This window comes from Sinocyclocheilus rhinocerous, unplaced genomic scaffold (assembly GCF_001515625.1).
Source record: "Sinocyclocheilus rhinocerous isolate Xijiao unplaced genomic scaffold, SAMN03320098_v1.1 scaffold63, whole genome shotgun sequence".
Classification (NCBI taxonomy): Eukaryota; Metazoa; Chordata; class Actinopteri; order Cypriniformes; family Cyprinidae; genus Sinocyclocheilus; species Sinocyclocheilus rhinocerous.
The window spans coordinates 473,281-496,686 of NW_015659563.1; the positions used below are offsets into that span (position 1 = coordinate 473,281).

A 23,406-nucleotide genomic window follows, 5' to 3' on the forward strand; every position below is an offset into this window, starting at 1 on the left:
GAAAAATTTAAATCGCATCATATGACCCCTTTAAAAATAAATGTCTTTGCACTATAACAAAAGTCGAGTGGAATTTTTAGAACAAGTAAAAAATGGCATAAATTCCACCGTATACCATGGTAGAGTTTGATTACCGTCTCCAAAAATGGTCACCGTATAGGCTATTTTTATGATAATATTATTGTGCTGAGAAATTTATAGTAAGGCTGAAAGGGAGGAGTGCATGGATTCAGAAGTGGAATTCAGTGTATAACAATTGTGGGAAAATAGAAAAAGCGCCTCTGAAACTCTTCTCAATCTCTCTCTCTGTGGATGGCATGCACCACAGTGGGACGCTGAGTTTGATCAGGTGATGCAGTACACACACTCCAGCATCTCTGAGCGCTCTTTCCCACACTTCGTAACACTCTTTCCAAACTGCACATTTGCTCTGTGGGGTTCACTGCAGTACTGGTAACCTATAGACTCGGCCTCCCGCAAACATCAATTATTTACTGCTGGGCTGCAGTGTGCTAGTCAATGTCAGCACTTGAGCGAGAGAGACGGAGAGAGAGAAATATAGGAAGAGAAAGACAAGAAATGATGTGAACTCAAGCAATTTTGTTCTGCTTCAATTACCGGTCTAAATGGACTTGACCCCTCTGTTATTTTCTCTTTCTCTGCAAGAGGAGAAGTTCATGTCCCAGGCACTTTCCACGAATAAGGTTCAAAATAGGCTATGAAAAGCTAAAAAAAAAAAAAAAAAAAAAAAAAAAAAAAATTTGTTGAAAAAAAAAAAAAAAAAAAAAAAAAAAAGAAACCAGTTCTTTAACAGGGATATTAGGACCAGTTGAATTCAGAAGGTGTTTGAGTGCCCTCAACCCATCCAAACTCAAAAGTGATTCAAATTCTTGAACAATAGCTCTGAAATCTTCACAGGCATCGTAAGAAGCTGCTATGTCACCCATCTAGATCTGGCTCTTCAATGTCCTAATGATTTAGCAGTTAAATACATAGTTAAAAATCCACTTAGACTAATGCATAAACAGCAGTGTGGTGACAGAGTAAAGAAAGCAGGGTCTCCATACCTCATATCTCTCGGATTGATACATTTTGTGTGTATCAGTTCAATGTGCCACAGATGCTCTGAACTTCGATTGCCTTCTGAGGAGAGTGGATGATTCCAGGCTTCTGCAAATGTGTCCAAGTCTGCCTGAATTCTTGGGAGAAAAGTGAAGTGCACACTGAAAAGGACCTCGACCACTGATATGTCAAGCAATCGTTATGCTTCCAGCGAGTGCAGCATGTCTAGTACTTGTTGGTCACCATGATTCTGACATCACACCAAATGTATTCAATCCTATAGAAACAGTAAAAATTTAAATAAATTTAGGTTAAAAACAGATCAGTTATTTATTAATAAATGTAAGATATTTTTAACTTAAAAGTGACATTAAAAGGCTACCAACAGATTACTTAAGTTACTAAATTTAGGCCTAAATGAAATTTCAGACAACTGTACTTTACCTTTAATTATGGACACTTTTACCGCATATGAAACTTCCTTGGTCAGTGCCTCTTGAAGAAAACATGAACCAGAAAAGTTCCAGAAATAAAATTAAAATGCTTTTACTTTCCTGAACTGGGCAGTTGTTATTTGCTGCATTCAAGTACACAACCTGCAAATACAAAGGAAAAAAGAATAATGCAACAAAAAGAACATAAATAAATACATTGGAACAGAATGTATTACAAGCTTCTTTTCAATAAACAGGAATCAATTTTCATATACATCATCGTGAATGGACTGATTTTGATAGCAGATGACTAGTAACAGTAAAAAATTTGTGTAAAAAAAAAAAAAAGAATAATGAAACTATGCACTTGTCTTTCCATCGTTGTGTCGACAGGGTCTAAATCAGGGTTCCTCAAATCCCTGGAGTACCAGTGCCCTGCAAAGATTAGCTCTAACTCTAATCAAAGGCATCTGAGCAAGCTGATAAAGGTCTATAGAATGTCTAGAAATGTACAGGTAGTTGAGTTTGATCAGGGTTTGAGCTAAACTCTCCAGGGCCGGATTTGAGGAACCCTGGTCTAAGTGCTCACAAAAATAAACAAATACACACAAGTAAATAAAAAGAATATTGTGCCTCTAATATTTTAAAAAGGCAACATCAAAGCGTCCCACCAAATGTTTGTTCCTTTTTTCTTGACTGCTTCATAAGTAGAATATGTCATTCAAATGAATATGACAGGGAAAAAAAGAAAGTGGGAAGAGAGAAGAAGGTCTTTTTACATGTAGAGGCAAACTAAATAGCTGAAGGATGAATGAGATTGGGGGCAACTGAAGAAAGGCTTTGAACAATGGATGAATGACGGAGGACAAAATAAAACACAGACACTCGTTGTTCGGAGTTGCAAGAGAGAAGCAAGGCGTGAAAGACGAAGCTACCTGGGGGACGTTTTCTTGTTCATTCACCCCTCTGTCTCTCTCTTACTCTCTTTCTCTCTCTCCATCTGGTGATTTCTCTGGAAGTGAGGTCATCTGAAGAGCTGAATGGGACAATACAGAAAAAGCATTGAATACAAGATTGAACTGTGACAACTTTAGACAAAACACTGAAAAATATTACATGCAAGGCACTATTCTATTTCCATTATTTTGTTGTTGGCTCTTGCTGACTGGTCTTATATCCAGTTCATCCCGAAAATCTCATGACTTATTACTGTGAGCACAGTGTGGCCGAAGGATAAAGCTTGAAAAACTTTTTAGAAAGTAGTACCTTAAAGGACCTTTTATAAAGTAAGTGTGTGAGTAGTGTTTCCGAACCATGGTTATGGAATAACTCCATAATATGGATGTAATTTGTTCTAACACACCATTTCTGGTTTTGGAGTATCTACCAATGAGCTGATTAGTTCATTCTAATCTGTTTAATTTGGTACACATCAGCCGCGTTTCCACCGCTGGAACTTTACCCAGGAACTAGGGACTTTGGGTTGGTACTCGGTGTGTTTCCACCGCAGGAACCAGGATCTAAATAAAGTTCCAGGTAAAAAATTGCCCCTCAGAAAGTCCCTGCTCGCGAGGTAGTACTTCATCAAAGGTCCGGAACTTTCGGGGGTGGGACTTGAGCGCTGAACATGATGATTGGTTGAGTTCACGCAGCATTATATTTCAACCACCATTTTTATAATTTTTTTATTTTTATATTACTGTTATTGTGTCATGAAATGTAGTTTTAAAAGTATTTCAGGCGAGAATGTATTTGTTTAAAATAGGACTGCACGATAAATATCGCACAATATTTAACAATATTTAACTACTTTACTGACGAGATGCGCATTAAATATCGTGCGATATTTGTCGTACAGCCCTAGTTTAAAACTCAAATCTGCGGTTTATTTATAAAAACAGCGCCTATTTGAAAATGTGCTTCGCCGATTTCGGAGACGGGAGCTCCACGCGATCAGCCGTCGCTCAGTGCTCATGTATCCCGACGAGAGCAGCCTCAACTCGGCTAGTCCTTCTGACATTTGCCGCTGGCTCTGATGTCTCTGTAGTGGATAAATAGAAGATATAATTCGTTTTGGGTAAATCTTAACAGGTCATCTTTGGTCTTTATTCTATTAATCTATTAATATGTTAAAATTAAAATGAAAACAGGCAATGTTTTATATAATATTTCGTTTCATTTTTGCGTCCTCCCATCCGCGGAGTTCCTGGGGAAAAAAGTCCCTGGTACAATTGTTCCTGGTAATTTCGGTGGAAACGCGGCTATCCAAAAATTGTATTGCTAGGGGTACTCCAGGACCAGGGTTGGAAAACACAGCTACAGAAGATTGGGAGTGGAACAGGTGCACTGGAATGAGAGGATTCTTTATTTTGTAGGTGCTCTAATGCTGGTCATTAATGGGTGATTTGGAAGTGTGGAGGTAAGTGAACAGGTGTTGACGGTTTCTCAACCATGCCTTCTCGCACTTGACCTAATTGTCACTGTACCCAGTTTACCTATGACAGTCTCCCTGCCAGGTATTATTGACTTGGTAGAGATCTGTGAAGGTAAAAACGATGGGGGAGGAGGATCATCCTTTGAAATCAATCTTTGTTGCCATTTGTTGAACCTTCCTAACACTGCATATCTGTGTTCAGCAGGGTAGGGTTTACAGCTAATAAATGTCTGAAAGCTCTTCATCCTGGAGTATGTGGAAAAAGACAGTTTTGACTACTGCCTCCAATGTGTCTATTTACCCATATAGGGCAGTGTGTTAATGCCTCTGTAGACAAACACTTCTCCATTGATCATTTTCAAGCTGTTCTTTTCTTGTCAGGTCTGTGAGGGTTAAAGTTAACATCTGTAATAGCTGACCAACTCAAGGAAAGCACACATCTCACTCTTTGTCAGATGCCAGGGAAATTTCTTGACTGCATCACCCTTGTCCTCCTGGGGAGGATTTATTAGTCCTCTCGCCTTCTGGAACCCTGAGTATCATTCTTCATAAAGATGACTCTTGCCTTGGTAGTCTGTCCAGAACTATCAAGAAGTAGAAGACAGTCCTACTAGCCTCTGTGGTGAATTTTATTAGGCTGATGTCACTGAACTGATTGTGGGGACTTGTTTTGAATTATGCCCATTATGATTTGGATGATGGCAGGTCCCTCTTGCAAGCCAGTCAGTAGGAATTGATTCTGCCAATGACTAGAATAGAGGGGAACCAGGCTTTGCAAAGACAATCCATTTGCTCATCCTTCCAGCAAATAGGACCTTGTTCTTGTAGAAGCTATTGTAGAGCCATTGCAGCTGTAGTCTATGGGGCCTGACAGTGACTCTAGGAAATGTAAAGATCTGGTGCAATGCTATGTTGATGCATCTGGTGTTCTTTGCAAAGATGCCCAGGCAATGACTCCTTCAGCAGCTGATACAGCTTAGACTTGATAACCTGTGTTTTTTCCAGAAAATTTGGCCTCTTTCACACCCTAATGTTACGGTCATACTCGTGAAATGTAGGCAGAATTTTGTAGGCAAAAAAAACAGTCAATTTTTCATTGTCATTATTGCAGCAATGTATGAAAAGTCACTTTCAAACTAAGCAGCTTTCTGCTAGTCATCATAGTGAACTTGCATGACCAACTTGAAAATGAGTGAAATCTGTGTGGGGAACTTTTTCGTGTGAAACTTTCAATTGCACAAATTCCTATTGAAATGAACAGAATTTGCCCACAAAATTTTACAAAGCCAAAGGTAAATGTCATTGCACCTTAAAGATCCGCCTACTACAGACGACTTGACCAAATCAGACAACATCTATTCGGATCTCTGTGCAGCATTGGATAGGTACAAGTCTTCCACAATAAGCTGGTCGAGGATTAGCCAATTTGATCTCATTGTTGAACATGTAGAACTACCACTAAACATTCATTTTTTTCATACACATTATATCAATGCTGTTCACATGAATTTCAGAGATTGGGAGAGTGCCACTGTATATGCAGTGCTCCAACTACTTGTTTTCGTTCCATATGCAAGGTGCCAAGCTTCGCTGAAGGTTGACCTGTTTTCAATTGCAGATCTTGTCTACATCCTATCATTCAACCATAGTGCCAAATTATGGCAAGCATATTGGGATGTGCAAGACTTGACTGCCCAGTGGTGATCACTTCAGACCTGTTGACCACCTTGCTGCCCAGTCACAGTCCCATCCAGTCTTACAAAGGATGTAACCACTAATAAAGAGTAGGCCAAATGAAGTCACTTGGTTGAAGGCCTGAACCTTCAATAAAAGTGGATTCTCTGTGCCCATACATTCCCACTTGCTTGCCATTTTTTAAGTTCAAACTGAAAATGGACTCATTGAATTGTGGCCAATAGTAGCTGAGCTTTGGTTGTTTGCTTGAGACAACTTTAAGGTCAAACAGGTATCTCATACATGCAGAAAATCTGCATACTGTGTTTATACTGCATACTGCATTGCTTTGAAAAGTAATATGAGTAGTATATGTGTGTGTGTTCAAACACAGCTTTTGTCTTTCTCTCTCCTCTGCTGTGGTCCGTTGGTTACAGGGCAGACTTAAAGGTGAGCCTCTCACATTTACTCCCTCTTACATCATCCTGTCAGGCGTGTCATTGAGGGGATGTGAAATCAAGCGCTCCTCTCCTGGCTCTTAATTTAGACCCCCAGGTCAGCATGGCTCTGTCCAGCCCAAAGCTCTGATCTCCCCCTGGCCCCCACCAGGCCTCTCCATTCTCCTCCAGCTCACTGGCTAATGCGCCGGGAAGCCTGTATCAAATCTGGGTCTTGCCTTAACTCTTGCCCCAGCTGCCCCTCCCTCACCTGGGTTAACCCCACTGAGGATGGGACCTACAAGAAGATTAATGGGGCATGCTGTCGGGAGAAAAAAATTGTTTGTTACTGTGTATGCGTGTATTTGTGTGTGCGTGGCTGAGGTGGTGCACAGACTGCTCCGTAATTCAGGGATTTGGGAATGGCTAAAGTGCAAAGCAATTAGAGATGAAAAGATATATGTTTTTACAGTTGCTTGTGCCTCTGGAGCTCATATTTTTTGGATATTGTTTAAAGGGGTACAATTTCTCACGGTTCGGTTCATATCACGATTTATGTGCAGTTTGGTGTGCCTGCTGTATGTTGGTGCAAATGGTTTAACATGGTTGTCCTCTTGCCATAAGCAAGGGATGTCCAATCTTGTTCCTGGAGGGCTAATGTTCTGCAAAGCTCCAACCTGCTCAAACAAACTTGCTTGGGAGTTTCTCCTAATCCTGAAGAATTTGGTTAGCTGGTTTAGGTAAATTCTGTAGGATAGTGGCCCTCCAGGAACATGACTGGATACCCCTGCCATAAACATATGCCAGACATGCCAAGCAATTTGCGAAAATCAGTAATAGTTTTAATCATGTTTTCCACTGTTGTTGTAGTTTACATTACATTAAATCCAAAATATTCCCAGTCAGGAAACTTAAACAATGCTAGTGGATTTTCTATCTGCAGTTTATCAATGTCGTCTTATCATTTTCAACTTTTTCATACCAAAATGTGCCAATCTAATTTCTTTGCTGTTTCAGTTGTACTCAAATGTAAATTGCAACACCAAATGAAATTTAAGAAATGGGTTCGGGGAACATTTTAATCCGCTTTTCCGAACACGCCACTGTTTTTTTATTGGTCAGAAATGTTTAATATGCTAAAATGAAATCAATAGCTTTTTTACCATAAAACGTATAATCAAATGCTATTTAGTGGTAAAAAAAATAGGATTCTATTCTAGAACTTTAAAATGAACAGAATTATGAGTCTTCATTATTTTGTTTACCTAATTGTCTTGAGTTCCCTCCTCTTAGCTGATATCATGCAGCATGTCAGTAAATACCAGTGGTGTCTCTTCCCCTGTATTGCTGCTACACTGACGCAAATGACCTTTACTTAGCAGGTAATTGTTCAGTCCAGTGCCAATGTGTGATTGTTATCTCTCTCTCCCTCTCCCTCTCCCTCTCTCTCTCTGAAGAGTGCTAGGTCAGCACTAGGGTTCTCCTGCGCTAAGCTGCAAGGTCCTCTCTTCATTCTCAAGGTGCCCCCTTCCTGGGGCCTTTTTTCCTGTCTTTTTTTTCTTCTCCCCCCTATATTGGCTGGATACACCTACCGAATGGAAGACTAAGTGTTAATTCACTGTCTGATAAAGATCCTTTTAGCTGCTCTTTGAGGTCTTGTCTCTGAGATAGGATGCCCACAAACCAAAGGTAGATTGGGCTCCAAACCAGCACCGACTTAAAATAAAAAATAAAAAAAACAGGGAAAAGGGTAAAAAGAATCAATTTAATTGCTATTCATGTGTTTGAGATTGAGGCAAAGCGGGAATAAATGGAAGATAGGATTTTTTCCCCCATCTACAGAAGAATGGGTGTGTGTGTAGAGAGGGAAAATAGAAGACTATTGAAAGTGCTCTGTTAGGACAGAAGGTTATCTGGCCTCGCTTTAGGCTGACAGGTATAGCTGTCAAAGCTGTCATCACCTTTGAACCCAGAACCACACGCAAAAACACACAGAATGAAAAAAAAGTGCTTTCTCCTTCATGCAAAGGGAAAGAGAAGTCAGCTGTCTAATGTATGTATGGAGAGTGAGAGTGTTTAATATCAAATTTAGAAAATATAGCACTTTTCTATTCCTTCGTAGAGCTACCTTCAACCAAACAAGCGGAAATCAATTTATTGTGTGGAAGAAGTTAGAATAGGGATGTTTGTGTCAAAGAAAGGCAAGGAAAGATTTGCATAACTTATTACTTCTCTGTAACATGTACACAATGTTCACAGTTTACCCAGAATGCCCCCCTCCGCCACTCGCAAATCTTTTTATAGCACCATGTGCTTTATTTCTATTTCCTCTCAATGTTCGTACAATACAAATGCAAATGACAAACATAGTCTATTGTGCCGCCCGGCCCATGCGGTGTGTTTCCTCTTCCCATAGAATTCTGTCTTTTCAATTTCGCCGGATCATGATTATGAAAACAGATTCTTGAATTGTTCCGTCGATTCTTTGTTTCACTCTGTTGGTTTATTTATCACAATTGTTGAACGTAAGGGCAAGATTGATGGTAAGGAAGTATCATATTCCATTATTAATTTACAAAGCATGTGCATTTTTTTAGAACTATCATTTTAAATATATATTTTTACAAAACATCAATGCAGAATGAAAAGTAAGAAAAGTCTTAGACCACTAGTAAAATGATTTTTCTAATTTAATAATTTAAAATACTAATTATATGGTCTGCATTGAGTGAGAGAAAAGTTCAATAAAACCCACTGTATATTAATAATTATATGTAACTATTTAAAGTGCTTTGGTGTTGAAAATAAGCCAATAAAGATTTGCCTTTGGTATATTCTTGGAAGTGCATAGATTGTCATTTTCCTTCATTTTCCCGGTGTAAATTGATTGAATTTAATATTAAGGCAGTCTGTTTATTACGATTTTCTTGTTTAAGGATCTTTTGACACACCACGCAGGCCGGTATCTGGGAGCCCCAGTCCTGCAGTCGCGTGATGCTTTGACATATATTTTGCGCTGAACCTCTCTATCCCGCGCACACCTTGCGCTCTTCAATTCTGTCGAGTTCCCAGACTGTCGTTCATCTTTCTACCTGAGCGCCTGACCTGCTTGCCAACTCGAGCGTGGCGTCGTCATTGTGCACGCATGTGTACACTTTAGCATTTAAAGAAGTGCTTTAACAACCTTTGTTGTGGACACAAATTATGCAACATTTGAGAGTGTGGATGCTTACGCAGGTGCTTTCCTTTGAGCGACTGCTTAATTCGCAACATCTGCACTTTTTGGCTGCTTAACACGCACCTGCACAAAACCAATCTGTTATTATTTATTCGTTTTTTTTTTTTTGTTTTTTTTTCTCAACCAAACTATTTTCAGAAACCAGCCACAGGATTAACTAAATGATTGTTGTCATTAAAGGTTTGATTTTTGTTTGTTTGTTTGTGTCTTTTTATAGTTATAGGGCTTGATGGCAGACTGTTTTATTTGTATGTACTGTATATCTACTTTATTAGTAATGAGTAACATGCATACACTCCCTCATATCTTTCTTGTAATGCTGTACTCTTTCTTGCGCGCACACACACACTTATTTTTGCAAATGCTTCTACTTTCCATAAAAAAATAGCGTGCTTTGACAGTTGCGTTAATTTAAGATCATGTTTAATGCATTTTTAAACAGCCGTGGACTGTTCACATTTCTGCTGCACATGCGAGCTTGTCTCTCAAATAATTTAATCATCTGTCTAATCACACTGAATATTTAAATACATTTAATGTCTAACATGCTCAGTCTCTTAAGCAGTCATAGAAAAAGAGCATGTCTTTGCCTTCCCACCACATCACACAGATAACTACAAAGTACATACGATTTATTGGGTGATAATTATTCTTTTTTTTTCAGTATCAGTGAAGGAGTGTAATCAAATATAGATTTTAAATGATTAACTACAATAATATAAAAAATAATGTTAGCTAAATTAATAAAGAATAAACCGTGCATATGAACCCAAATCAAAAGAGACAAGAAATTATATATTGCCTAAAGAAAATGAATTAATATTATTGTTATTATTATTATATATGTAAATGTAAAATAAAATATTATAAATACTATTAGCTAAATTAATCATGAATAAAATTAATATAAAAAATAATTTAATTTAATCAAATTTAAAATTAATAATTTAAAACTTTTTTCGTTTTTGTGTGTGTAAATTCATAATTTTTTTTCAATTAAATAATATTAAGGTTAATATTTAATTTACTGATGGTAAAAAATATACAAGTGCTGGGGTTGAAATGTGATTTACTAAAAACAAATAAACAAACGCATGATCCATCATCTAATATCACCCAAGATGGACAGAATGATGTTCTAGTAATCTATTACTCTTGACAAGGCTTGAAGAGTCTCCAATAATCTCATGACTTCCACATCTCTGTCTTTCAGTCTTTCTCTCCCAAACACGTGCGCGCACACACCCTTCCTCCTTATCCCTGTTTTGCCAAATCCATTGCTTCATTCAGCACACAGTAAATAAAAGATGAATATTTATGGACGTGGCATGTCGCCTGGCTGCAGACTTGTGTAGGTTGCAGAGGAATCGATTTTTACAAACTGTGTTTTGGATTTAATTCAGCGCCTGCAAGCATTTGCATAGAAATAATCTGCACTGAGTTAGATTTAAAGGGATGGGGTGGAGGGGAAAGCTTCTACCGTAGGACATATTGCCCTTTTTAAAGCACTCCACAACACTCTTACATCTTTATTTTCCTTTGCCTTTACATGTTACCCCTCTTTCAAAACGCAACATGTCAGTTTGTCTTTCTCTTTAGCGAGTTTGCTTATTAGTTACTGGGAATTAAAGGACAAAAAACATAGGTGAATTAAAAAAAGAAGCAGAAGTTATATGAAATCAACATACACTGAGTCCAAAATTAACTTAATGCCAGGTGAAGTGACAAAATGTTTGCACTAAACAAGATAAGCTAATGTTTTAATTAGGGCTATTGATGTAACATATTAATTTGATGCAGTTTATTGTTGGAAAAATAACACATTAAAATTATTACCTGTACGTCATCTTTCATTGCATGCAGTTGCTGACAAACATGATGCAGGATGATGACTGACTGTGTGATGTAGTTATGTGCCCTTAAAATGAGGGCAAAAAATTGCTGGTTCGGCAATATCACTCGAGCGAGATAAGTTTATTTATTTTTTCGAATATCAGCAACAATTGCAAATGTTCAGTAAATGTAAAGTTAATATTGATCAGTTTTTTGACACAATATTATCTGTTTTGCACAATTTCACAAATTTCAGTTTTAGTTTCATATTCAAAATTGATGTGGGAATAATTTGATTAATTAATCGGCGCATATAATTAATTTGATTTTAAATTGCTTTACAGATCTAATTTGACTATAATTACAATTTCAGTAACCTACATTACTTACATTGTATAAAATAACAATAATGGTCTTTGCAAACATTTGACACTTGGAAAGTGTTGATTTTGAACCCTGTGCTTGCGTGTGTATATGTATTGCAAGATGTATTTCTGAGGTGACATAAATATACAGGACATTTTCCTAGTCGTGAGAAAAATTCACCCCCAAACGCTGCCTATTACAAAAACCCATATGTATATTTGACCCCTTCAGATGTAAAAGTGTTTTATTAGGAGACTGTACAAGCAGCCATCAATACTTTGAAGCCCAACACAAAGATGTTCTTACAGCTCGTCACACACTCGTACACAGCTCATCGACATTCAAACACATTATGATCAATAGGATAAACAACAGATAAACAACAGACAGGGATTTGTCAATATTTACTGTGTGCTGTAAAAGACAATTGGAATATGATGCTTCCTCATTTAATTAATGACGTTTGCGGATGAATGGTGATGCCAATATTCTTTCTTCCAATCCAGGAATTCATCCAGTATAAAAATCCATTGTTTCTTAAAAGCGGACTTTTCAGTTGTACCTAAATGCCATTTGGCTTAACAGACGCTCCATCGCAATAAAACGCCAAGGTGATTTCCACATTTCCCATTGCTGCTGTGCGTCCTACCTGAGGATGACCTCATAAACTTGCAGAACAAGACAGGACAGGATGTATTCCGCTGAGAGCACTTTGGGAATGACATCATCAAAACGAGACGGAATAATTCACCGATTGTGGTATAGGTTGTCGAGCGCAGGCAGGAGTTTCATGTTAGGTCAAATCGGCCATACTGACTATTATGTCCTGTGAGTGGAACCATTTGCAGTGCAATTCCAGCTTGCTATTTGCAGCTGTATGGAGCCTTGGTGACTGTCTGACTTTTCCAAATGGCTCCGCTCACTACCATTGACTCTAATGAAATCGGACTATTAGGGCCACTTGACACCGAGGTAATGGTGGTGACTTTTTTATGGATCATTGATAGACGCCAATAAGGAGTAGTCATGGCAATCATGGCCGGTGACAAAACACGAACTTGAATATGAAAGAGGGAGACTTTTTTTTCTTTTGAGGTGTGATTGAAAGATAATTGCGTGATGTGCATTTAATATACATTATCCGTCCACTAACTAGGTGTCTTTGCATTTGGAAATGGATATGAGCATACAAAATGACATATTTTCAAAATCGCCAATTTGCCTGTTGTTTGAACAACATTAGTCCAAACAACATTAGACCTCAATGACTTTCAGACATTTTATAAATATATTATTTTGTGTTCCACTGAGGAATGACTGTCATATAGGTTTAATTACAATATAATGATAATATTTGGCCGTTTTGTATGTCGATCCAAAGTTCGCATCATATGGAGTCTTCAAGTGTTGTTAGTGTTGTCCAAAATCTTCTCAAAGACTGGATCCAAACTGCAGCTGATGCAATTCTGAGCAAAATGATGATGGAATGTTAATTTTGGGTGAATTATTACTTTAAGACATCTGTTTGAAAATGTATAGTGGTTGTAATGCATTCCCATTTAAAGGGAATCAATGAATTTGAAGATTTCCAAGGCAATTGCTGCTAAAAACTAGGAAACTAAGGGTAAAATGTAAATAAAAATACCGAGGCATCAAAAATGTGTACTTTTGTGTGACATCTCTCCACTCTCAGAAAAAAATGTACGAAATCTGTCACTGGGGCGGTACCTTTTTGAAAGGCACAAATATGTTCCATTAAGGTACTGATATGTACATTTTAGGTACTAATAAGTACCTTTAATGTATTTATATGCACCCTTTAGGGTTAAATGAGGTACAAATATGTACGTTTTGAAAGGGTACTGCCCCAGAGACAACCGTTTTACCATTTTCTTTCTGAGAGTGAGGAACAGAAAATGAACAAATTTGAGCAACTGTTAAAAAGTGTACCAGATCTGCTTTGATACACCTTGACCTTCACATAATTTCTTTCAGAAAACTGTTGCAAAATCCAAGAGTGAAGATGTTAAATGTGCTCAATTAGAGCAATGATTCACCGTTCCTTTGAGCTCTTCAAAGACACGGTTAGCCATCGATCCTTCCCCCTCGCTCTGAGTTTAGTGGGTCTGACACAATGGTACAATTAAACCCAACTCCAATTCAGCTTTAATTAAAACTACTGTTAGGAGCTTGACATTCACAGGCGGTCCGTCGCGGGATTGCTCGTGAAAGTCATGTTGTTCTTTTAATTGCTCCTGTGATTTCATGGCCTCCTGACTTCCTGCTTTGTAAACCTGGTCTCCATAACTCCTGGTCCATATACGAATAGCGGAACAGATTGAATTAAAACAATGACGGTCTAATAAGATAAAGCACTCTCAAAATAGATTAACCTTTCCACACCAAGACACTTCCACTCCCCTTTCCTTTTTGCGTAGCCCTCCAAACTTTAATCTTCATTACGTCCTTTGATTTCTTCTTCAACCGCTACAGGAAATGCATAATTTACACTCTTTGAAGTTCCTCCAATGATACTGACAACATGTTACCTTTAATCTTTAGAGCCCCTGAACATTAAATATTTAGCCATTAACTTAACAAAGAACGAGCCAGACCAAAACGTAAGCTTTGACTTCTCAACGTCGCACACTTTACACAAGGCCAATGAGAACCAATTAACTTCAGAGAGAGCGCCGTGTTTTCTTTCTCATTCTTCTTCCTTTCCGACCTGTGCTTGTTTTTCCTCCACGTTTATATCATGTCATTACCCTTGAACAAAAGGCGGAAAAGTAAAGTGCTGGCGTGTGCAAAAAAGCGGCAAAGTATCTGCTTGACTTAAAGGCTAAGTGGCTGAACATCTCCCTGTCGCGCAGGTAATTCGGAAGTAAACTTGCTGCAGTTATTCACTTCGTCTGAACCCACTTCAGGTTTTCAAATGAGCCGCGGGATGCGGGAACATTCAGACTGGATTATGTAAAACCCGTATGTTTGTGTGTGCATGCGTTTTGGTAGGAGGGGTCATGTAGCGGTATCGACAGTGACAGCGCTCTTTGGGAATTGGAGCTGTAGACTTGATCCTTGTTTTTGATTACGATGGCTTCCTGCTCGTTCTGGAGTGTGATGGGAATTCTCAATGACAGTGGTGTGCGGCTTGGGAAGCAGCCAGAGGAATGTGAAGAGGTCTCGGCGTTAGCTTCTCTATCTCTGTCCCGAACCGCCACTTGCTGCCCTTCAAATGGTCCCGCGTGTAGGGCGTTTGTGTCATTTGTGTCACGCTGGTTGTGGCGGTACGGAGGTGTGATTCGGTCTATTTCTGGGCATTCAGCCGCTGTGCGAGAGAACAATGAATAATTAAGGACTTCCTCTCGCCATATCGCTCCTGAAATAGAACATAATAACACAGCCAAGTGTGAACAATTAACAGACGGAGAGACGCTAAACACCATCAAGGCTTGCTCAGAATCTCTCAACAGACACTCAGAGGCACAATCATTCACACAATGTGGGGTTCGGTGTTGCTATCTTAGCTAATTTAAAGGTTCTTATTAAATTATGCAAATTGTCAGAAGGGTGGACTAGCAGTTAGCACTGAGTTCAAAATGCATTGAGCTACGATGCTAATGTGGGAGATCTGCTTCCTCTGTCAGGGGTTTTCAGCCTACATGTATGATACCTAGCCCAAGTAATGCACAAAGCCCGTTTCATGGCCCTTTTCTCTGTAAAGAAAAATCACAGCAGTATTTCCCCAGCTTTGCCTGACCCCTCATTGTAAACTGTCTCTATGCTCGCGTTCATTTATAATGCTGCATATGCCTGTCCTCAGGCACTGCATTTTTCTGCTCTCAATACTACATTGATTTCCTGTATGACTTCATCTGCTTAATACCCATCGGCTCCGGGCTCTCACAAACACACACACACACACACGTTTATGCGCCCTGTCCAATAGGTTCTCCACTCAGGTGCTGTACACAGTATAATTTGATTATTATGACACAAAATACTTCCTACATGCTAAAATTAAACGAGTATCCTTAAATAAATGGTCAAGAACATCAGTTGATTGCATTTTAGTTAATTTAGTAATTGATTTTTTGTCTCTATAATAATAATAATAATAATACAAATACATTTTAAAATATGATTTTAAAAACATTTTATAAATATAATATCTCTTTAATTTAAGCATTGAATCTTTTTTGGAAATATTTTATTTTCACTAAATATTTTTAAAATAATTGTATTTATAAACTGTATTTCATTTTAATTGGTATATTCAATTAAACATAAACGTATAATAATAATAATAATTGTTGCTGTTGTTATCATCTATGTTATTATTATTATTATTGTTAGCTTATTTTATTTTTTATTATTGTTTATTTTTATTTGTTTATATTTTATTGATTTATTTTATTATTTGTTGAGACCATGTGGTTGAGCTTTGGTGCCTATCATGTGACACAAGTTCAAGTCACCCCAGTCGTTTTCCTGTCCTCTCTCTATTATTTGCATGAACAAAGGTAGATAGAACTTCAAAAAATAGCTTTTTTAGCTAGCTAGGTTGTGCTGTATTATGAATTTTTAATTTTAAGCACGAGACACAGACTAGAGCTATTTTATAATGAATTATTAATTTACCGGGGTCATATATGAGCCAAATACATGAGCCTTTACCAAGACTTACCAAACGCAGGTGTCTTCTACCTCACTGTTGTTGTTTTATGCGGGTTAAACAGAGCACAATGTGTTTTTCCTCGCAAATCTCACCTGTGATTGTCTGCGGGATACATCAGTCTAATCGCAGGAGCCATGGTTCAATACGGCAGGGCGAGGTGGAGGTCCCCTTAATGAAAGAACTAACGTTTATCCCCAGACCACTGCATTCATCAGCCTACACTCTCTTCATTATACTCCACAAAGAGCTGCCAATGAGAATTCTGCAGCTCATATATTAAACCCTGTGATTGGCTACAAGTGTATTATCAGTCTAATGTACTTCCAAATAAAGCGCACAGGCCATCTATCTGCGCTGGACACATGGGAGGAGAAATATGCCTGGAATTAGGAAGCAATGTGAAGTTTTGATAACAGGCATTCATTAGTAAAAAAATAAAATTAAATGTTTGACTCCCAAATAACAAAGTTTTGCCAAAATTGAAAGTCATTTGTCTTTCCAAATCCTTATGACTTTTTTTTTTTTGGTGGAACACAAAAGGAATTATTTTGCAGAATGTCCAAGTTGCTCTTCTTCATGCAGTGAAAGCAAGTGGAAATCATGGACGAAGTCCAATAATGACCAAAAATAAATAAAATACTTGTGAAATTTAAGTCACCATTCAAATTCCTTATTTGAAATTGATACTTTTTCTTTTCAAGTACTTTGGACACATCAAGAAGTTGTAATGTCTTGTTACTTTTGTGACTACAATATATATATATATATATATATATATATAACATCACCAAGACTGTATGGGCAGGGGAAAATTAACAACCAACAATATGGTTTGCCTTTCACAATACTGATGAGTAAAACCAAGCCCATTGAATATTTGTTTTCATTCGGAGATGAATGCCATTTTATGTAATTCTTTAAGTTAATTTAATAATTTAAGTTGCAATTTAACAGGAGTAGCAGTATTTATTTTCTTTTTTTTCTATTGTGATGTGCATTTGATTGAAGCAGATTATCGAAAAATAAAATTCTGGGTGAGGACTTGTCTGTTGTTGATTGGATGGAGGCAGATTTTAATGCAAGCTTACAGTAGATAGTAAGAAACGGTGGGGATTCAAGTGAAATAAATGATAGTAGAAATCTGATGTACAGTATGCCACGAAAAAGTCTGTCGAGACATTTTCGTTAAACGTCTTAAGAAGTCGAAAAGTAAGATTCACATGGATAAATTGTTGAAAATATGATCAATAAGATGCATTTAAAAAATAGTTTTGGTTTAATGCTGACTTCAAAGGTGAATTGTGTGATTTCTACCTAGTGGTGGCATGCAGAATTGCAAGTGAATAATGACTGTTTTCAAACAGGTTTCCTGAACACTTTACAGATTGCAGTTGGTTTGCCAAATGGATGCTGTACGTTGAGCCTGTGTTGCTGTTAGTGTACAAGTGACGTTGTGCTTGTCTCTGCACATTAAACTGTGTTGGGAGAAAGTATTTTACCATGAAAAAGACTACAGATTTAAGTTTAAGTTTATTTTCCACATTTACCTTTCTCATCAGTGTGAATGAGGATCTTGAATCTTAAATGGATAAAGACAGATTTCTGCAATCTAGATGTTGTGAGAAACATGATTGTATATATCATTGTTAGATGTCTGTGTCAAGATCCCTCATTACTCTTGCTCTCTATTAATGAAACATGTATGCATCAGCTAGAATGGTAATTTCCCCCCTCAAGCCAAATCATTAATAATCCTATAATAAGCTCTATTTATTTTCCTGAAAAGCTCAGTCTTACACTTATTTTTTAGTCTCGCTGTAAAGTCTCATCCATGTCCTAACCAGGCACAACACCACAAGATTCCAGCGACAAGCAATTTTTAAGTCCAAACTGAGGCGAAAATGCTGCACGGCACAAAAAAAGCATAGCCAATCAGAAGATTTTTTTGCACTTCTGGATGCTTCTCCGGACGTCATGCATTTTATGCTTCCGTGTGAAATATGACAAGATAATAAAATAATACCGGCGAGCTAAGATATATATTTAATGTATTTAATTATGTATTTATTATAAAATATATTATAAACATTTTGAATATATAGATAAAATGTTATAAAAATATGTAATCTGGCCGTTTAATTTTGTCACGAGCCTCGCCATTTCTGTTCAGCCTTATTAATAACGATGAGCATTAAAAATAGATGGCTCTTTATTTTAAGTCTGTGCAGTGCATTAAAACTTGTTCCTTTTTGCAAATATCTGTCAGGAAGAATGATGCTTTGAATTAGATTTCATAGAAAGCTCCATTGGGATTATTGTTTAACATTTTCCTTCCTACGAGGCTGAGTGTCCCATGTTCACATAAGTTCACCCAAAATGAAAATTACCTCATTATTTTCTCACCCTTATGTCATTCCAAACCATGAATGAATAAATAATATATTTAATTGTTTATATTTATATGCATATAATATTATACAAAAAATAATATAATATAAAAACATTATATTATATATCAATTTGTACATAAACCCAGGGGAGGGACTTGCATTATAGCACACACGGTTTGAACAGACATTTGATTGGCAAGAGCTGCACATTTGATTTTTTGCATGTTGGTTTTCGAACATTTCTACTTGTGCCACATAAATAAATAAATAAATACATACATACAGGTTTGGAAATTTTTAGGGGGGAACTATTCCTTTAAGCAATTCCTTCAATTATGAGCTCATGTGAAGGAATGAACTTCAGCGTTTGTGTCAGAGCCATTTATCTTGTGACCTAGAATAGATTTAATTAACAGCCGCACACACTGGCGGAGTCCACGATCCCAAACTACATTAGCACTGCCATAGCCTGGCCACTGAAACCAGCTCTGTATTCCAACCGCTTTAGCTCATTTTTATTCCACCAGCAGGGCTGTTTAGTATTAGGTTTATTTAGCAGCTTAAGTCAATAACACAACTATGTTTGTTTGTCTCATGCCTTATGCAGTGTGCAATTTTCACTTTTACATGTCAAGTTCACTTTACAGTCTGTGCTGTCAGAGCATTCTCATTAATAACTCTCAGTCAGAACTGTGGACTAGCGGTTAGCCCATGCGCTTTTGTGGGAAATGTACGGTTAAACCCAAAATAAACATTAGAATGCAAAAACATGCATTTAAAAAAAAAATGACTTGGTTTAGGAACATTGGGAGCCACTTGGGCACCTTTCCGTGGCCTGACAAGGATGTGTAGCTTAATTGCTAAAATCTTTCCAGGTACGTGAGTCCATGTTACAAAATACATGAATTTGGCCTCAAACTGTTGGAATTCATTTGCGTGTTGTTAATGGACTTGCTGATTCTCCTTGTCACAAGGTACAGAGTAACTTTACCAGTTGTCCCCCGCTGTTGAAGGTTCTGGGATGCAGAAACACTGTCTGACTGCAAACGTTTCCTCAAGTGTAACGTCAAGTTTCGACTGATAGATGTGCCCACAAGTGGCAGACAAAGGCACATTTGTAAAGCGTAAACCCTGCCAACACCCGTTGGATCATTATCAAAGAGAACATGCAAGCTGAACAGCTTGACTTTGTGTTTTTCAACTTAAGTCATACGCGTCCCTCGGGACATTCAAGCCTTCATAAAATATGATAGGAGCCTCTCCTCCACATAAATTAATGAAAAAGTGTTCAGAATATATTTAAGCTCACTCTACAACACCACAGACCTTCCCCGTACAGGTCCCAGAGAATCAAAAGACAGATGAAGCCGCCCGCTCCCCCTTCTTTGCTTTAAAGTGCTCATCCAATCGGAGCACAGTAAAATGATATTAATCTGGACTGCCTGCTACTTTCATTTACCCGAGCCTTTGCCCAGGGGACGCCGTGCGCTCCGAGACTTCATAAATTTACAATGAAACATGAACACATTTCCACACCATGTGTCAGAATCCAGGGTTTTCGCAGCCGGGTAGAGGCGACAGGGCTCCGCCGGACTGTTTGTTTTTAATAAAGAGGGGGAAGGGTGGGAGAACGGGGAGTTTTCCGAGTAGCGGGAGAAAGGATGTGGGAATTTGGGAATGTGTTAGGAGTTGGGACAAACCGGGAAGATGACTCGGAGCAGGACGAGCAGGTTTAAGTGGCTTTGGTTTACATCGGGGGCTCGTCCGGGAGTCAATCATGGTCAGAGATGGTGATATGATGGCTTTCTTTATGTGCTGTTCCCTCTCCAGAGGAAGTCCCATCTCATTCCAGAGCAGAGGAATACACGTATAACACGCCTTCCCCGCTTTCAGCAAGAGGCTTTCATTTCCCCTCTCTTTTTATCCTTCTTTGTTATTGCTCTCAGGTCTGGAGTCTTGTGTTGTGGAAATGAGGTAGAGACGGAGGCTTGAGTACTTTATTACTGCTCTAAACAAGCACCTCTCCCTACGGTGCCAGTCCACCACTTGTTTCTGCTCTTTTATTCCCTCCATCGCACACTCCACTTCTTCAGGGATGTCGGCTTTAAGTCCGTCTACGTCAAAGGCAGAATTGGCTCCCTGAGTGCTGGTTAAAACCAGAGCGAAAAGAGAGGCCTCCTTTTGTTCGTCCGTGCCAAGAGAGGCTGCTTTAATCATATCTTTAGCACTGATAATGATTCCGACATGTTTGCGGAATGAACTTCAGCACACACACACACACACTCACACTCACACAACCATTAAGCAGCTCGTTTCGTTAGCAGGTCCCAGCTTGTGAAGAGACTAATTAACATTTTTATGCAAATGAACTACTACTTGTCTTTCCCATGCCTAATTATTTCTGTTATTCTAATATTACTCTCACTTTGATGTACCATTTCTGTAAGTTTGATCGCACCCTCCACCATCGGCTGTGTGTGAGAGAAAGAGTAAAGCACAGAACTTACGAAAGCAAGAGAGGTAAAAATGGGTTGATTCCCCCTGCAGCGCTACAAGAAGACTTATTTCTTGACATTGGAGATTTGTAGTTGTTAGCTTGCCGTTGCGGTCGCTCATTCACACAGAAACACACGTGTACTTTTGGAGTGTCAGCTCTGAATACGGCTGTTAATATAATGATCCTTAAGGGGGAGCTGTCTCACACACACACCACACACTTGTGTTAGTAGATAGGTGAGAGAGAAAAAAGACTGTCCTTAGAGCTGATAGTTTCAATGCTTTTTTCTGAGTATAAATCTTCTGTTTCTTTATTTTGGTTTAGAGAAACACGAGTTAAAGCTGATGGCTCCAGCGATAGGCAGGTGTGCGTGTCTGCAGGTGAGTTGAGCTCCAGCAGTGGGCAGGTATATCTGCGAAAGGCCGGTCTCTCTTTAACTTATAGCTCTGATATTCCACGGCTTCAGCTCCTAGGAGGGCATATTGGCACTGGTTTAAAAATTATACAGTGTAAAACTATCATCATGTATTTTCATAAAGATGAAATATTGCTATCTGCGCCCACTTACAAGGGTTTTATTAATGACAGGCTGTCAGGCCCGAGATGCCCTGCATATTCGCATATTAAACAGGCAGGAGCAGAAATGCTCCTTTTATTGCCTACAGACATAAATCAGTGTAACACGTCACCTCATCATTTACTCTCCCCGCGGCCAAGTCCTCTCTTATTTAAATGAATTGACGGAGTGCTCTGATTGGTTGGGTGGCATGCAGGCCGGTTTAGGCGGGTTCAACTTAAGTCATACGCGTCCCTCGGGATATTCAAGCCTTCATAAAATATGGTAGGAGCCTCTCCTCCATATAAATTAATGAAAAAGTGTTCAGAATATATTTAAGCTCACTCTACAACACCACAGACCTTCCCCGTACAGGTCCCAGAGAATCAAAAGACAGATGAAGCCGCCCGCTCCCCCTTCTTTGCTTTAAAGTGCTCATCCAATCGGAGCACAGTAAAATGATATTAATCCGGACTGCCTGCTACTTTCATTTACCCAAGCCTTTGCCCGGGGGACGCCGCGCGCTCCGAGACTTCATAAATTTACAATGAAACATGAACACATTTCCACACCATGTGTCAGAATCCAGGGTTTTCGCAGCCGGGTAGAGGCGACAGGGCTCCGCCGGACTGTTTGTTTTTAATAAAGAGGGGGAGGGGGATGGGAGAACGAGGAGTTTTCTGAGTAGCGAGAGAAAGGATGTGGGAATTTGGGAATGTGTTAGGAGTTGGGACAAACCGGGAAGATGACTCGGAGCAGGACGAGCAGGTTTAAGTGGCTTTGGTTTACATCGGGGGCTCGTCCGGGAGTCAATCATGGTCAGAGATGGTGATATGATGGCTTTCTTTATGTGCTGTTCCCTCTCCAGAGGAAGTCCCATCTCATTCCAGAGCAGAGGAATACACGTATAACACGCCTTCCCCGCTTTCAGCAAGAGGCTTTCATTTCCCCTCTCTTTTTATCCTTCTTTGTTATTGCTCTCAGGTCTGGAGTCTTGTGTTGTGGAAATGAGGTAGACACACACTTGTGTTAGTAGATAGGTGAGAGAGAAAAAAGACTGTCCCTAGAGCTGATAGTTTCAATGCTTTTTTCTGAGTATAAATCTTCTGTTTCTTTATTTTGGTTTAGAGAAACACGAGTTAAAGCTGATGGCTCTAGCGATAGGCAGGTGTGCGTGTCTAATGATCCTTAAGGGGGATCTGTCTCACACACACACTCTGTCTCACACACACACCACACACTTGTGTTAGTAGATAGGTGAGAGAGAAAAAAGACTGTCCTTAGAGCTGATAGTTTCAATGCTTTTTTCTGAGTATAAATCTTCTGTTTCTTTATTTTGGTTTAGAGAAACACGAGTTAAAGCTGATGGCTCCAGCGATAGGCAGGTGTGCGTGTCTGCAGGTGAGTTGAGCTCCAGCAGTGGGCAGGTATATCTGCGAAAGGCCGGTCTCTCTTTAACTTATAGCTCTGATATTCCACGGCTTCAGCTCCTAGGAGGGCATATTGGCACTGGTTTAAAAATTATACAGTGTAAAACTATCATCATGTATTTTCATAAAGATGAAATATTGCTATCTGCGCCCACTTACAAGGGTTTTATTAATGACAGGCTGTCAGGCCCGAGATGCCCTGCATATTCGCATATTAAACAGGCAGGAGCAGAAATGCTCCTTTTATTGCCTACAGACATAAATCAGTGTAACACGTCACCTCATCATTTACGCTCCCTGCGGCCAAGTCCTCTCTTATTTAAATGAATTGGCGGAGCGCTCTGATTGGTTGGGTGGCATGCAGGCCGGTTTAGGCG

General features: G+C 38.9%; 1 protein-coding gene across 4 annotated transcripts in view; it reads left to right on the forward strand.

Moving 5' to 3' along the window:
• The window catches only part of wwox (WW domain containing oxidoreductase), a 245,073-nt gene that overhangs the window by 123,295 nt on the left and 98,372 nt on the right, over positions 1–23,406 (forward strand). Inside the window, exon 9 of one of the 4 annotated variants that reach the window (XM_016532698.1) lies at positions 7,499–7,904. The exons of the other annotated variants lie outside the window; for them this stretch is intronic. Coding sequence (XP_016388184.1) covers positions 7,499–7,648 — 150 coding nt within the window. The 3' untranslated portion in view covers positions 7,649–7,904. Of the gene's footprint in view, positions 1–7,498; positions 7,905–23,406 lie in introns of those variants that run through there. 4 annotated transcript variants of the gene reach the window in all.